This window comes from Arachis hypogaea, chromosome 14 (assembly GCF_003086295.3).
Source record: "Arachis hypogaea cultivar Tifrunner chromosome 14, arahy.Tifrunner.gnm2.J5K5, whole genome shotgun sequence".
Classification (NCBI taxonomy): Eukaryota; Viridiplantae; Streptophyta; class Magnoliopsida; order Fabales; family Fabaceae; genus Arachis; species Arachis hypogaea.
Window position 1 is genome coordinate 134,407,257 of NC_092049.1, and position 15,629 is coordinate 134,422,885.

Below are 15,629 nucleotides of genomic sequence, written 5' to 3' on the forward strand. Positions count from 1 at the left end.
TAGTTATTTTGCTAATATAATACGATAAGTTGTTTGTGTAAAATTCTTTTATACTACAGTATATAAAAATAAATTAAAAATTGTTGTCTTTATATTTTCTTTGTACTATCTTTTGATATTATTCTTTTGTTTAATTAATTCCTTGCAAATTAGTTCGGAAGTTTTGCCTTTTGATATTCAAGTCATTAAATATCTAAGTAAAGTATTATTTTAGTTACTAACGTTTGAGTCAAATTTTAATTTTGTCTCTAATATTTTAAATGTTTTATTTTAATCTCAAAAAAGTTTAAATGGATTTAATATTATCCTACTGTTAAATTTGACTCGAATAACTAACGAAAAAGCTTTTACATTAGTAATTACTAATAGGTCAATTTTATTTACGAACTGAAACCAAACATTATATTGGCTCTTAAATACACTAATTATTTATGCTAAATTTAATTATGGGATAACACTGAACCCATTTAAAATTTTGTGAGATTGAAATAAGATATTTAAAATGTTAATGACTAAATTAAAATTTGGTCTAAACGTTATAGGCCAAAATAATATTTTATTATTTATTTTTATATATTTTTTGGCAAGATCTTCGTATACTTTTTTTTTTAATTTATCAAGATATCTCCTCCCTATTAATAGAAAGAGAGGCTAATCTTTATTAAAATAGTTAAATTTGCCTTCCAAAGTATCATCCTCACTAGAAATCAAAAGAAAATATTACACATAGCGATCAGATATATTTATTGTTATTCCTCATGATATGATTGTTTTAAGGATGTAATTTGACTATTAAGAAAACATTAACAAATGAGAAGTGAAGGTTTCAATCACCTTTGAATTATTTAATGGAATCCACACTAAGAAATTATTTGGATAATGTGGGGATAAGAAGGGGGGGATCAGTAAATGAATCTGATATTCTTTTTGTTCTAATTTCTATATAATTATATAAGGATTTCTATTATTTAAAAGTGAATGATATTTATAGTAGTTAAAACTATAGGTTATGATGATATGCAAAATATTAAATTTCACAAAAGAAAAATAATTGGTTGTATTTAACTATTTATGTTTCACCTAGTGAAAAAATGCCAAATGGGATCATCATGGTTCTCAAAGGTAACCAATTTCCAACTAAATAATCAGTCAATTTTGTGTTATTATCTATACTTTTAAAAATTAATCAATAAAAATACAAGTTGATAGACAAGGTGGTAGTTACAATAAAGGATATCATGATTAAAGGATGCATATGATGAAGGGTACTTTGTAAACTATAATAGTACTAAATTGAGGGCAGTATATTTTATGAACTGTGGCAATCTTTCCTCTACTGTTGTGTGGCCAAAAACCTCAATGATTGCAAGCTAAAACTGAGAGAGAACTGTTTTTTTAGGTGTATATGATGAGTTAGTTGAGTATTGGTACTTTAGTTGGTTTTTAACCTTTGTTGCACCAATCTTATCCAGTGCTTTCAATGATCATTTTCCAACTTCAATCATGGTCAAGAGATTAGCCTATGTTAGGGGTGGAAGTAAGACGGGCTATTCGACGGAAGGTCGTGGTTCGACTTATTTTAAGTTCGACTCGGCTCAGTTTGTTTTATCAAACAGACTAGGTTTGGGTTTTTTTTAAATCTATTTAAAAGTTTACAAAACTCGTTGAAGCGACTCATCAAAATATTTTTTTGTAAAAGTAAATTATTTTTAGTTTAGATTTTTAACTATTCACTTATATCAAACATAAAACAAAACTAAAACAATCAATAGTCAATACTAATTAAAATCGTAGTTCTTTTGTTCAAAGAAAAAAGTTTATAGATTGTAACTTGTAAGTATGGTTATTATATGTGACTAAGAATTGATATATAAATGAATTTTTTTTATAAATTATGAATTATAAATTTTACAATTCATTTAATATCAATTTAGATTTTTTTAAGTTTATTATTTTTTGAGTTCTAATTCACGAAACAGACTTTTTAAATAGGCTCGTGGGCTTGTCGGACCTTAAACAGGCCGGACTTGAACTTGAAAAAAAGTCTATGAAAGGTAACAGGTCTAGGCTTGAGCCATCTATTACAAGTTTACAACATGAGTCAATCTCGTCAAACACAACTCTATATATATAACTTTTAATTAATTAATATTAAACAATTTTTTTAGAGTAAATATCATTTTCAATCTCTAATCATTTGTCTGAAGAATAAAACGTCATCCACAGTTCAAAAATTTCTAATCAGTCCCTAACCATCTAACCATCTAAGTAAACGAGGACTAGATAATGTGATATTGGCTGAAAAATAATTAGTTCCTTGATATCAATCTAGATACAGATGACAAAGAACAAAGGAAGTATTAACACATTAATTCTCTCAAAATCTAAGCATTGAAAGTTGAAATAATGAAACATGTATGTATTCCCTGAACATGTCACTCATTTAATTTCTTTCACAACATGAACTCTCCATCTGCCACCTTCCATTGAATAGACTACAAAGCTCTATATACAGCTGGAAAAAAAAAGAAAAAACTTCCCCAGAAATGGTTACATGCAAATGAACACTGAACAAGGTAAATGGTGCCAAGGCAACTCTTATGGATGGTCATCATATATATATATATGTACCTTTTCTGTTCTTTTGATTTGTGGGAAGGAACCTAAAACATGAGTATTATAATTCTACATGTTACAGTTTCACATTTAAAGAATTGCATGTGCTGCTCTCTTCTCATTGCTACTTGAAGATACCTGGTATTCACACAAGAAAATGAAAAAGACAAAGATAGGATGCAACTTAAATAATCAGGTGGTGCCGGCCTCTGTCGGCGTTGTACAAGGTGCCAGTGTGTTAGAAGGAAGGCTGACGCCGCCGCCTCTAAGAGAAATACAAGGGAACTTGACAGAGGTTGCCCTGCTCACAAAAGTTGAGTCTATGAACACAACAATCACAGTGATATCGTCGTGGAAATGGCGACGAACCCCTCGGTCGATTTTCTTAAGGTCTGAATATCTCATTTCTCTTTTCTTTGCTGCTTCTTGCAGAGCAATTTTAACCAGCCTCCTTGCAATTCCCTAAAAAAAAAAAGATCCAATCAGATGCTTGTATTTATTTGAGTTTTGAGATAGTAGATCATAGTAATGAAGATGTTACAATGCATGAGATTGAGAAGGAGAATTAGTTGAAGTAAGGTTAAAGTTCCTAATATGATTGGACTTGCAACATAATAAAGGATTATATGAAGAGAACCAAATATTACAGTAACATTCAACACTATTCAGGACAAAAAGGATCAGTGAAATTCCACATTGAATTCTTTTAGTCTAAAATGATTTCCAGTCTAGAAGAGTATTTAAATATATAACTTACATTGCGGGGATTATGTTGAACTATATCCACTGCCTCTTGATTACTAAAGTGTTCCCAAAGCCCATCGGATGCGAATATAACAAACTGATCTTGTGGCTGCAACTGGTGCACCGATATAGATGGTTCTGAGCTCAGTATAGGCTTCTTTATTGGTTCGCGAAGGCGAAACTTTGCATATAGAGGCTCTCGGTTGAACTCGGCCTTTTTAAGATATACATCGCCAATAGATCGAGAAACCTGCAGGATGAAAATGCATTATAAGTAGTGAAAGTAGAAAATGGAGTGAAGAAAAAGCTCCAAGTCAAGCCATGCTGAAGCTCAAAACACAAGAATGATAAGAAATTGGTTTTATCTGAGTAGGTAAATTGGTAAAATAGATGCAGGACTAGAAATAATGTAGTTACTATGTCCAAAACTAATAAAACTTGATTTTCACAAAGCTGAAGAGAAGGATCAGATATGAAAAACAGGCTTATTGCAGACATGATATATGATAAGGCGCAATGACATCGTAAATCAAAAGAAGTTTCTAGAGCCTAATTACACAAAGCCGAGGGAATTTGAACATTTCAGGACTTATAACTTTAACAGTAGTTGTGACTATGCAACGAGAATAACAACAAAGCCACTTCCGAATAGATAGATTCAACTACATAGATCAAACAACGCTATCATATCCTATGCCTTATCTATAGATAATTCATTGAAATCAGAGTTCAACAGTTGTAAACCTCATTTAATCAGTTAGAATCAACTTACTTGGATAAGGCCCTTCACACGCCACACATTATGCTTCAGAACAACAATCTGTGAATCATCAGGGTGCATAGATTTCAGCTCCTGTCTTACGGATTCTATCGATGCATTGTGTTCTGCAGACAACTGGACAGCCAAAACTTCCCCAGTTGCCTTAACTGCTCTTCCCATAACAGCCCGCGAATCACCAACATTCGCCACATAAAGGCTTCCATTGCATATAACACCAACAAGACAGCATGATCCTACAGCTGCAATTTGTGGTTTCATCGACCATTGTGTGGCAACCAGGGATGTAAATCCTTCTTCTGTTGCTTGGAACGATTTGCGAATAACATCCACTGACATTGATTGTTGCTCTGCACTAAACCCTGAAATGAAAGCCATTCCACTAAACATCTCTAAGAAACAACAATAATTTGCTTTAACAAGGAAACTTTTTTTTTTCTTGGTGTTCAAGTCACTTACTCTTAAGATGGTGAACTAGATGGTCATTGATAAACCGCGACGTCTCTGGCCCTCCATGGCCATCATAGACACCAACAAAGGTGCCAAAAGGGCCAGACTCATTTGTGCTTAAACATCCTGATCTGATATAGCTCTGATCCTCCAGCAAGTTGTTGGCTTGGACAACAGCCATCGAAAACTCGCCGTGCAAATGCTGCCCGGAGTCTTTGTACCACAATAGTCCATCCTGCTTTCCTCCAGCATCCGAACCGCCGTGTCCATACCTATCCGAACCTGGCCGAAAGCAGGCCCTCAAAAAGTTCATCAACTCTGATAACATCCCTCATCTCACCACACAACCTTCAGGAATTTCCACATCTACCAACCATCCAAGAACAACTTCACCCCCAAAATAATTTCTCAGTCACAGTTGATTTTAGTCCTTCACTACACACTAGTCACAGCAACAATAATGAAGATGATAAATTAATTCACTACAAACTTCAACAGAATGAACAAATTATGAAAGATTAAGTCAAATTGTAAGTTCAACACAACCCAACACCCCCAAAACTCTTAATCTTTTGTTGCTTTTTCAATCACAAACACTATAACAGCTCAATAGGGACAAGTAAAAATTGAACTCTTTTTGGTCAAACAAACTTTTGGTCAGCCCTTTGGAAATGTAACCTAACATTTACATTGGAAGATGAAATCCCAACAACACTAATCTCTATAAAAGCCAAAAATGACAACAAAGATAGCCTATTAGTTTCATAGAAAAAAAAAACAACATAGTAACTCAATGAAAGGACAAAGTAAAATTCAGGAGAAAGATCTCACCCTCAAAAATTGAACCTTTGATTATTTAGAAGCTTAAGCTTATACTGAATTATGCCTCAATTGAAGAATATAGATATGGATGATCTGGGAAAAAAAAACACAAAAGAGGTGAAGGGTCTAGAGAGTGTGGATGTATTATTGTGAAAGCATTTAGATCTCTGGATCCATCAAATCAAACATGAAAGAAAGAAAGAAAGAAAAAGAAAGAACACAAGTGGGTTTGATCTTCCTTTTTTTTTTCTTTTCCTTTTCCTTTCAAAACTCTACCTTCTCATATGTAGCAGGCTATTGTGTATGAACTATGCATATGATGATGATGGAGGAAAATTGAAAATTGTTGAAGATAGAAGAAGATGTGCATGGAATTGAAGAATTATAAAATTAAAAATGACAATAAAGTTTATTATTTTGGCTCCTTTTAAACATTTCTTGTTAGCTGAGCAGACAAGCCCCATAAAAGCCCAACAATGAAGAAGCTACAAGACAGCAAAGCTATGGGCTCCATACCTCTATCTTAGAGAGAGAAACTGCTTTTTGGAGAGAGAAAGTTCAGACATAACACCAGATATTAACTAGTACAGCAGCAGCCTCTGTTTAAGAATAATATTCCTTTTTTAACTTTTTTTTTTAATACACTAAAAAATTAATGTATATAGATTTATTTTGTGTATGAGCATATTAATTTTTCAATGTATTAAAAAGTCAAAGTAATAATTATTTTAAAAGGAAAAAGAATAAATCTTAATAAAATTTATATTTTATTAGATAATGAGACAAACCAAGTAATATATAAATTTGATCAAGAAGATACATGTCTTCATTTGTAAATCCAAATTCTTAAGTTTGTGTTTTAAAAAAACAAAAAGAAAAAGAAAGTTATTTTGTTAAAAGGTTATACTTTTATAAGAATTTTGTCAAATTAAATTAAATAATTATGATATATATAATATGATTGATTTAATAGTTAACTTTTATATTAATATACCATTTTTGCAAATCAAATTAGTAAACAAAATTACTATATCTATCTATTAATGTTGCCTTTTTAATATAACAGCATTCAGCACATTAAAAAATTAATAATATATTAATTTATCAAAATGACAATTATTTGTGGGAGGAGATATTATAATGAATGATGAGTCAACATCTATTAAATCAATAATATTATATTAACAAATATTGAAAAAGAGAAAAGTCAATGCCAATTGCATATCTTTTATCTTTTGTCAAGAGAGAGAGAGAGAGAGAAAGTAAATTGGAGCAATGATAAGTTGTTTGGTTAGTGATCATGGGGAAATTGAATGAAATGGGGTGTGAGATGATGACACGTGGAAATTGTGGTGTGTTTTTACAGCTTGTGTGAAGTTAACTGGCTTATCAACAGTGTATGATACACGTGTCCCCTTATCAATCGGATCGTGTCAGAGTTATGTGTGACCAGGACATCTTAGAAAACTCAAGGAGTTTCCAACACCAAATCTAACAACTAAGAAGAGAAGAAAATCTTCTGTCAAACAAAAAAAATAATCATTAAAAAAAGTTCCTTCAAATTCCACAAAAATGAAACTCTAATTTCACTTGTTTTATTTCGGATTTTTCAGCACTCATAGTTGTACAAATATTTTTCATTATTTATTAAGAAAAAGTATGAGGAGCCAATGGAATATTTATACAATGTGGACAATGGAGGTTTAGGGAATATTAGAGATATAATCATTAGTGTTATCTTTTCTCATCAGTTGAAGTTTTTGTGATGAGTGGTATCATGATATGGTATTAGAACGCTAGATCTGAAAGGTCAAGAGTTCGATCCTTGGTAAACTCCAAAATCAATTTAAGTTTTTGGGAAGATGTTTATTATTTTAGTACTCGGATAGTTATTCTAGATAGTATGAGGGATGTTTATTTTGTAACTCAATAGTCCATTGTACACATTGTACAAATAGTCAATTGTCTCCCTAGCGGGATCCATTTATTAATTATATATTGAATTATCCAAAAGCCATAATAATAATAATAATAATAATAATAATAATAATAATAATAAATAAATTTTTCAGTTGAATATCACAACATGATTGTTTTTTGAATAAATTATCTTTGCTAATTATGTGAATGAAAATTGCTATTTAAATTCTTAATTGTAAAATACAAATAGGTTAAGTTACTAATCAATGTTCTATTTCTCTTATAAAAAATTCAAAACACATGGTTATCAATATTTGAAATTGAATTAATTTTGATATTTGAATTTAACAATTATATTGATTGGTTATAATACAATAGCTTGTTATTACTCATCATGATTTTAATTTTAATCACATATTATCAAATAATTGTACACCATTAATGTATACATTTAGATTTTCTATAAACATTTAATTTACCTTATAAGGGAAAGCATTGACACAGGTTATAGAGGCAATTATTATACCTCTATTGAAATATTTGTTGTGTAAGGGGAAATACAATTCCAAAACCAGAGAATATTTGACCATAAACTAGCCTTCTCATTTCTCAAGCTACAATATAATTAAGGTTATTAAACACCTAATTAATTAATGTGGGTTGCAATCATCATCATCATAAAGAGAGTTGAAAAGAATTATTTATGTCAATGACCGAATTATGCACTGATAAATAGAACCCTCTCCAATGCAATGTCCACTTTAATTTCGGTTGAATTTTGGGTCCATGATCAAAAGTGATCATTCACATGCATTTATTTTTGGAAACCTGAAAATAAATAGTAATTGAAAACCATATATGAATTTTTCTTAATTACGGTTCCCATACCACGCCCTATCAAACAAAGTTCAAACAATGAGGAAATTGCATTGTACATCAAAATATTATAGTCAAGGTTTAGAGGGTTATCACATTCCCAGTTTGAATTGTGAATGTGTAATAATAGTTGGAGTGCCTTATGTGATTGAAACTTACTAATCATTTTTTTTAATTTAGGGGTTAAAATTAGTTACTAGTAAAAATTTATGAGTCAATTTAAATTACTTACAATGATAATATATTAGTATTGCGTGATAAAATTATACTATAATTGTCTACCTAGCATGACATTAAAAGAAATTACTTACCTTGAGGGACTAATGTGAGATATTGAATAAAAATTCAAGATTTAAAAGACAATTGAAAATTTAAATACAAATTTAAAACTTGAAACTAATTTCTAGAGGCAGTATTAATTAATAACTCAATAAATTATTTTTATCGATTGAATTTAGGAATGATAACACCATTCGAATATATAGGTACCTATTCCATTTTTATCCATTTGAAGATGGATCTTGGACTAGGCGGAAGACAGGACGGGGTGGAGTCGAATTTAGGTAATATATATTTGTCTTGGTATATATATAATTTTAATATATAATATATATATAAAATAATTAATAATATTGTATCATATTTAAATTTTTACTTTAATCTATATATAAATTTTAAAATTTTATTTTATTTGTTGAATTTTAATAATTATAAAGACGAATAGAACAAAACGGATACGTGCAAAGGTGAGTTAAAATTCAACTTTTTACGTACTACTCGCAGATATGAATTATTGTAAAGTAGAACATAATTAGATAGAATAAAAATTCGTTCCTACTTGTCCCATTATGATCCCTAATTGAATCGCCCATATTTTTCTTGACACACGTTACTGTACTGGAGTTCAAAGAACAACATAACATATTAACATTCACATTTTTCTTTATCATTACACTAAATTATATATAATTTTCTTTCCCTTCACGCAGATCACTGAATGGCAATAATTCCAAAAAAACGCAAAACTTTCTCTTTAATTAATTCTATGTTCATTTCTGTGATGGATAGGAAAAGGTGGATATAAAGGCAGAAAATAAAAAGAGAAGAAATTTTACCTAACATATATAAATTGATGTGTATAATAAATGTTTGAGAGAATAAATAGCTAATTTAGTCTAAAATTAGATTAAAAATGTATGAGAGTGACAAACCCATCTTATTCCTTGATAAAGAAAGAACCATGGTTACCACTTATCACCAGGGATCACAACAGATAGAAAAAAAAAATGAAGCTAAGAGTGGTTACGTACTTGGCATTATACATTGGCAATTTGGCATTGATTAATTGAGTTCATCCAAGCTTTTTAAAACAACACATTTTTTCTTTTGAAGTAAAAAGTGATGCGGATGCGTGATATGCAACTCAAACAAAAGTGTTGTTTTGATTGCTTTGAAGCAACACCAAATTTAATTAGAAGATTAATTTGGCATGGTAGCAATATAGTAAAATAAACTTCAAACAATGTTTTTTCTCCAATGTAATTGTTTTAATTGTTTTACAAGAATCGAAACAATGTTTTTAAGTCTCTCTAAAATTGTGGTAACAGTGTTAAAATTAATTGTGATGCAAACTTATATGTAGATTTAAATTTAGCGAGATTTGGGTGTATTATTAGAAATTTTAAGGGAGATTGGATCTTGGATTGCTCTAAAAGCATTCTCCTCTTATCTATTATCAGATGTGAATTATTTACTGTTTGGAGGGGTCCTGATTTTAGCTTGGGATATGTGAAACAAATTGCTTTGACATTCTGCTCATCATGCATGATCTATTCATCTTAAGTAACAGATTTGGTTCACAAGATTCAGGAACTTTTATCTTGTCCTTGACTTGTTCACGTTGAGTGGGCGTCCTGAGAAGCCAATAGAGCTGCGCATTGAATGACTAGACATGGTGCCAAGAGTAACTCTAATCATGTTATTTGGTCTGAGCCTTGTGTTAATCTTTAGCAAATCATCCGCTTGGATATAGGATAGAATTTGCTTTGTTTTTTTTTCCATGTTTAGACACTAAAAAAATTTATAATTGTAGTTAAAAAATTAAATTAATTAAATAATCTTTTGAAAATGAAATTAACATTTTTTTTTTGTGAATAGAATAGCAGCAAATAATATATTATGTCATAGTCAACACCGGCGGGGAATGATGGATGATCGACAATGTGGATAATGCACTTTAACTCAGATAGTAATGTCTCGAATGAGTGCAATGAATTTAGTCTAGATTGTGTTATTATTTTGTATGAAAATGGCCCACCTACATATACACTTTATAGTACTAAATACTAATTATTAATGCTCATCATACTGCCTCTTTATAAGACCATTTAATATCAATTATAAACAGTTCTATTTTTTACTTTTTTGAATATGCTACTGGAATATTTACCGTTAAATATAGTAATTAATTACCGTTTTTTTTTTTTTGAATTTTCTAGGATAATCTCCTAGCCGATTTGCGATAGATTAATTCTGAGCTTGTCGAATTGAGAATACCATGAGACATAACAAAAAGTTAATCACAATATTTAACGGTGAATATTCCAATAATAAACTCAAAAAATAAAAATAAAACTAATTTGTGGGCAGCTCGTTGATGAATGAGACAGCTTACCCAAAAGTGAAAATCAAAGTCTCCACACTTAGTTAAGAGATGATAAATCTCTTCTGATCAATCTGTCTCTCTCACACCCACACGCAATATATATTGAAATTTTTGGTGAATACTTCTTATGGAGCTAAGTTATATCATTAGACATAACATTACAAGCTCAACTAGCTAAGCTATTTGAGAGATTTTCATATTTTGATGTTTGATTCTTATAGAATATTCAAGAAGAAAAAGGGTCGTGGAGAAATCATAAGTGTCATCAACACTAAAATGTGCACCAATGGTTATAGGCTGAAATACTAATCTTGTATTTTGGAGATACTCTTCAATACAACTCGCTTGTCCAATGACAGATCCTTAAGTGGAATTCAGATTTGCGATAGATTAGTCTTTGACATAGGATACTGTGGACCAAAAAAATAGTCATTTTCCCTTAGTAGCGGAAGACACTTGGTTGCACTTGCACCAAACAGGTAACCTGATTGAGGCAGTTCGAGTGTGGTTTATTAAAATATAAGTTATGATAGTTAATCAACATAATTAGTTAGATAATGCAATTAGTTAATCACAGTTAGTTTCAGTTAGTTACATCGGCTATATAAAGATGATTATGTACTAAAATGAACCTGAATATACAATTTCTCATTCATTTCTCAAATCTCTAGTATAGTTGAATTGAATTGGTATTTTATCATATCATCATCATCTAATGGATGGTATTCAACTCTTCTAGTTGGTATCCTCAACTTATAATTTTCAATGCTATTTGATCTTTGATTAATGAGATCTTCAAACCAGGGGAATTAATCCTCTTGTATGAATTTTGGGTTGGTCATATTTTAAGTGGCTATTTCAATTATTCAATCTGCAGCTTTCAGAACGCACAAGAATATGTTATCGATACGTCATAACTCACTCTCTAACAGATTGACTTCAGAATAGAATCAATAGATCAATAAATTTTCAAATCTGAGATGTGCAGATAGCAGATAGCAAAATGATAGACAAAAGCAACAATTCATATTGAACATTATACATTGAACATGAATGAAGTTTGCCAAAATAAGATTCAATTCCTAATAAACACTAAAATTATAATGGCCAAAACTGACAAAGATAACAGAAGCAGCTTCGTGCCAGATGTCAACGATGAAATGGACGAAACCAGTTGTAGAAATGTTCATCACACAGCTGAAGTCAAACCAAATGACTTAACAATTGTTGAGACTCTTTCTGCGAAAGTTCTGGAGGTTATCTTTTTACCTGGCACATGAAATGGGTTTGACACTGCATCTACATAAGCAGCATGGAACCTCCTGAAAAACTGCACAGAACAAGCCACCAGACGTTGCCATGAACAAATAACATTAAACAGTATAATTCTTCATACAAGGGTCATACTCATATCCAGAGTGATATCAAAGAAGGAAAGAAGTGGTTAAATCCAAGAATTCATGTTTCTTACAAACCTTTCTCCTTATCATGATAAGAAAGGACACTTATATCTTTTCTGTAAAAAATTGTGTCTAAATGTTATTATCTTATCAAATATGTCCATGAATCCATCACAATATCGTCATGTGTAAACAATAAAAACACATGAATCAAGCTTTCTTAATTTTTTCATCAGAAAGAAATAACTAGAACCAAAAAAGGACAAAGACAATATATGTTACACAAAAAGAACAACATAAAAAAAGCAAGAAAACGACAAACACACCATTAGCAAAAGAGCTTAGGAATCACTGTGTTCTTAACAAGGAAAACCCCTATGATATGGAGTGTATTACAGGTATGCAAATGCAATCAACAAAAAAATACGCTATATCATAGCATGCTAGTCTCTCACCCTAAGACATGGATTGGCATATACATGATATGTACCAGTGTTGCTCACAAAACTCAACCTAATTTTCCTGTATAGTAAGTTAACAGGGACCTGACTATGGAGCATTTCAGTTAAAAACTGATAGAGAACAGATACCAGAACTAGAAAATATAACTACGCCATTATTGATTCATGATAGATAGGAACCCACGGGTCAGATTCGTTTATTCTGGAACTAACTCCCATAAGTTACTAAATGAGGGAAATAGGGAGTAGTGATGAGCTGATGGACAGAAGGAATAAACAGTGTGATTCTGTTTAGAGGGCAGATATCATATGTAACGGGGAAGGAGCTTGGGAATTGGGACTAGGCCCTTGGGAGAGATTGAGATGCTGGCATGCTGTAGTGCTCAGACCTCTGTTAAATCTATTTCAGATCTTGTCATACACCTACCAGCTCCAGAAGTGACTATACAGTATACACAATCTTTTACTTGAACCTCTAGCACCTAGATACCAGGGTTTAATCAGTTCACTATGGATATTTCTTGTTAGCACTGCTTTGAAGGGGTTGTAGGGAAGATGAAAACCTGTAACATAGTAAATAATAAAAAGAAAAAGACAGAGAAGCACTTCAAGTGGCTAAAATCTCCATTGCCAAACCTCACCCAATCCTTCCTCAGCACTTCTCTCTCCCTGCCCTCCCTTTCTATTGTACTTGATTCCCTCCAATTCATATCACAAACATGATCTCTCTTCAAATTTCTCTTACTGCTTGCCTGGGCTACTAATCCAATCATGAGATAAGGATTACTACGCTGTCTAATTCTCATAGCATCCACCATTTTAACCGTGATATGCCAAACAAGACGAGAAATGTTGACTTTTACCACTCAAGGTAGCACTTTTACCACTGATCAATGTTGACTTCAGTATATCTTAACATCATTGCTTAAAGAATTACTCACAAATTAAATACTTTGTTCTAAAAAGACGAGAAATTGTAACCATCAATGCTGTCATACTCACATTTCTAACATCTGCATCTTTCACATCCAGATCTGTCGTAACCAAGATAAACTTCACCTTTGTATTAGTCAGATATCCATACCTGCAAAACATCACGAAACAAACATGTAAGATTCATCAAATTTATATGTTGGACTAAAGAAAATCATACAGAACACACCTAACAATCTACAAATGCACTCACACTTTGAAATTTTCAATAGGATATAGCAAGCCCAGAAACGTCTCATTCAGCAAAGGTCCAGATTTCTTGGGATTATTCACTGCCAAGTAAACATGTTCAATGAGAGATTCAGAGATACAGCAACATCGAACAGATAAATATATAAAATCCATCCGATATTAAACTTTCACTATTGGAGAGTCCAAAAAGCTCCAGCATTTGGATCAAAGGCAAACACTATACAGGAAACAAATGAAAATCCCAAATCTAGTAAGAACACCTCAGCTAAGAAAGCAAAAGTTGAAATTTTATCCAAGCCGAAGGGTCCCAAAATAATAAGAACCATTTGCATCAAAGTTTAAAACTTGCAACTGCAGATAAATAAAAAGAAGTCCCAAATCCCTAAAAAAAGGATAAAGAAACCGAAAATCCAGAGTTTGAACTCCAGCTAAAAATAAGAAAACACGAGAAATTTGATCGGAATTTAAGGGTTCGAAAAAGAGCATGATGGGACAAATAAACGCACCTCGCTCATCAACAACGTCGAGGGAGCAATGAACAATGTGGTGCAGCTTGAGAGCATCATCTGCTTCCGTGAAACTCTGTATGTATAGCGGATTGTTCTGCATTCACACAAAAGGGTTTTTTTTTTTTTGAGAATTTGAGAGAACAAAAACAAATAAATTGAGTAAATGATGAGATCGGCGATGAGGGAAACGGCAGAGTTAGATAAGCTAACCTGGTGACCGACGACGGCGACGCAGACGATCATTTTCTCCGGCGAAGTGCCGATGCCACTGACGGTGTCTTCCTTATGCGTGCATCACCTTACTACCATAAAAATCTAGCTCAGCTGTGTTGTTTTTATTTTTGCCTTTTTTTTTTTTTTGGTTTTTTAACTGGTATAGTTTCCATATTTGTTTAATCATGTATAATAACTGAAAACAAATTCTTAATTATTATTATTATTATTATTATTATTATTATATAGTGTTTAAAATATTTGTTTTAATTGCTCAAAACTATTTACTTGACTTAATTTGTACAATTAAGCTACAAATGCATTACTTGGTTGGTTACAAAGAATGAATTTTGATTAAAAAGAAAATTACCTATAATTTAAAGAAAGCTTTAAGCACTTGCCATTTTCTAATATAAAAATGTGTAAACAATGATTAAGTTAAAACCCAAATAAAAATTTTAAAAATTAGTTATATTATTTCCTCAGCAGTTGGAAGTATTTTATAATTTTTTTATTAAATTTCTCTAAAATAAAGAAGTGGATAAAGTGAGGAAATGGGATTTTAATTTCTCTTGAATTAAAATAGCAAAATTCACATGTGATAGAAATTATAAATTTAATAGTAATTTTTTTTTGTGACTAAATTCAATAGTGATTAATCTTTTATTTTATTATTTTACAAATTTTCTCGCCTTAGAGTATTTTTTTTTCAATTTTTAATATTTAATCATGTGACTTCATATTTTATCTAATTGCTATGGTTAAATTATTTTTCTTAGCACTCCAAAAAATTCTCTTTTATGGCAAAAGCCTTAGTCAAACTTTTCACAATAAGTCAATAACACAACTGAGCGAAAGTCAAAATCCCGAAAGAGATGTAGATTGGCACAACCCATTTGGAAGGCCTTATGAAATCTGATAAAACTTTTACTGTAAAGACGTTAGGGTGTAAGATTTGGGAATGGATCCTCTCAATTATTAAAAAAAAAG

General features: G+C 31.3%; 2 protein-coding genes across 4 annotated transcripts; both read right to left on the reverse strand.

Annotated features, from left to right (window-relative positions):
* Window positions 1-2,294: 2,294 nt before the first annotated feature.
* Window positions 2,295-6,045, reverse strand: LOC112744333 (probable protein phosphatase 2C 79). Of its 3 annotated transcripts, none has more exons than XM_025793926.3 (6): window positions 5,927-6,010; window positions 5,420-5,503; window positions 4,598-5,030; window positions 4,133-4,500; window positions 3,374-3,610; window positions 2,295-3,078 (listed from the first exon to the last, which is right to left on the reverse strand). In XM_025793926.3, exons 3-6 carry the CDS (start codon window positions 4,914-4,916, stop codon window positions 2,809-2,811), a joined length of 1,194 nt encoding a protein of 397 aa, XP_025649711.1. In that variant the 5' UTR covers window positions 4,917-5,030; window positions 5,420-5,503; window positions 5,927-6,010; the 3' UTR covers window positions 2,295-2,808. The 3 variants fall into 3 exon arrangements, with proteins under 3 accessions (XP_025649711.1, XP_025649710.1, XP_025649712.1); XM_025793925.3 differs by having other exon boundaries at window positions 5,687-6,004; XM_025793927.3 differs by lacking the exon at window positions 5,420-5,503 and having other exon boundaries at window positions 5,927-6,045.
* Window positions 6,046-11,804: 5,759 nt separating this feature from the next.
* Window positions 11,805-14,826, reverse strand: LOC112744334 (uncharacterized). Its single transcript, XM_025793930.3, has 5 exons — window positions 14,637-14,826; window positions 14,424-14,520; window positions 13,919-13,997; window positions 13,735-13,816; window positions 11,805-12,201 (listed from the first exon to the last, which is right to left on the reverse strand). Exons 1-5 carry the CDS (start codon window positions 14,667-14,669, stop codon window positions 12,061-12,063), a joined length of 432 nt encoding a protein of 143 aa, XP_025649715.1. The 5' UTR covers window positions 14,670-14,826; the 3' UTR covers window positions 11,805-12,060.
* Between the last annotated feature and the right edge of the window lie 803 nt (window positions 14,827-15,629).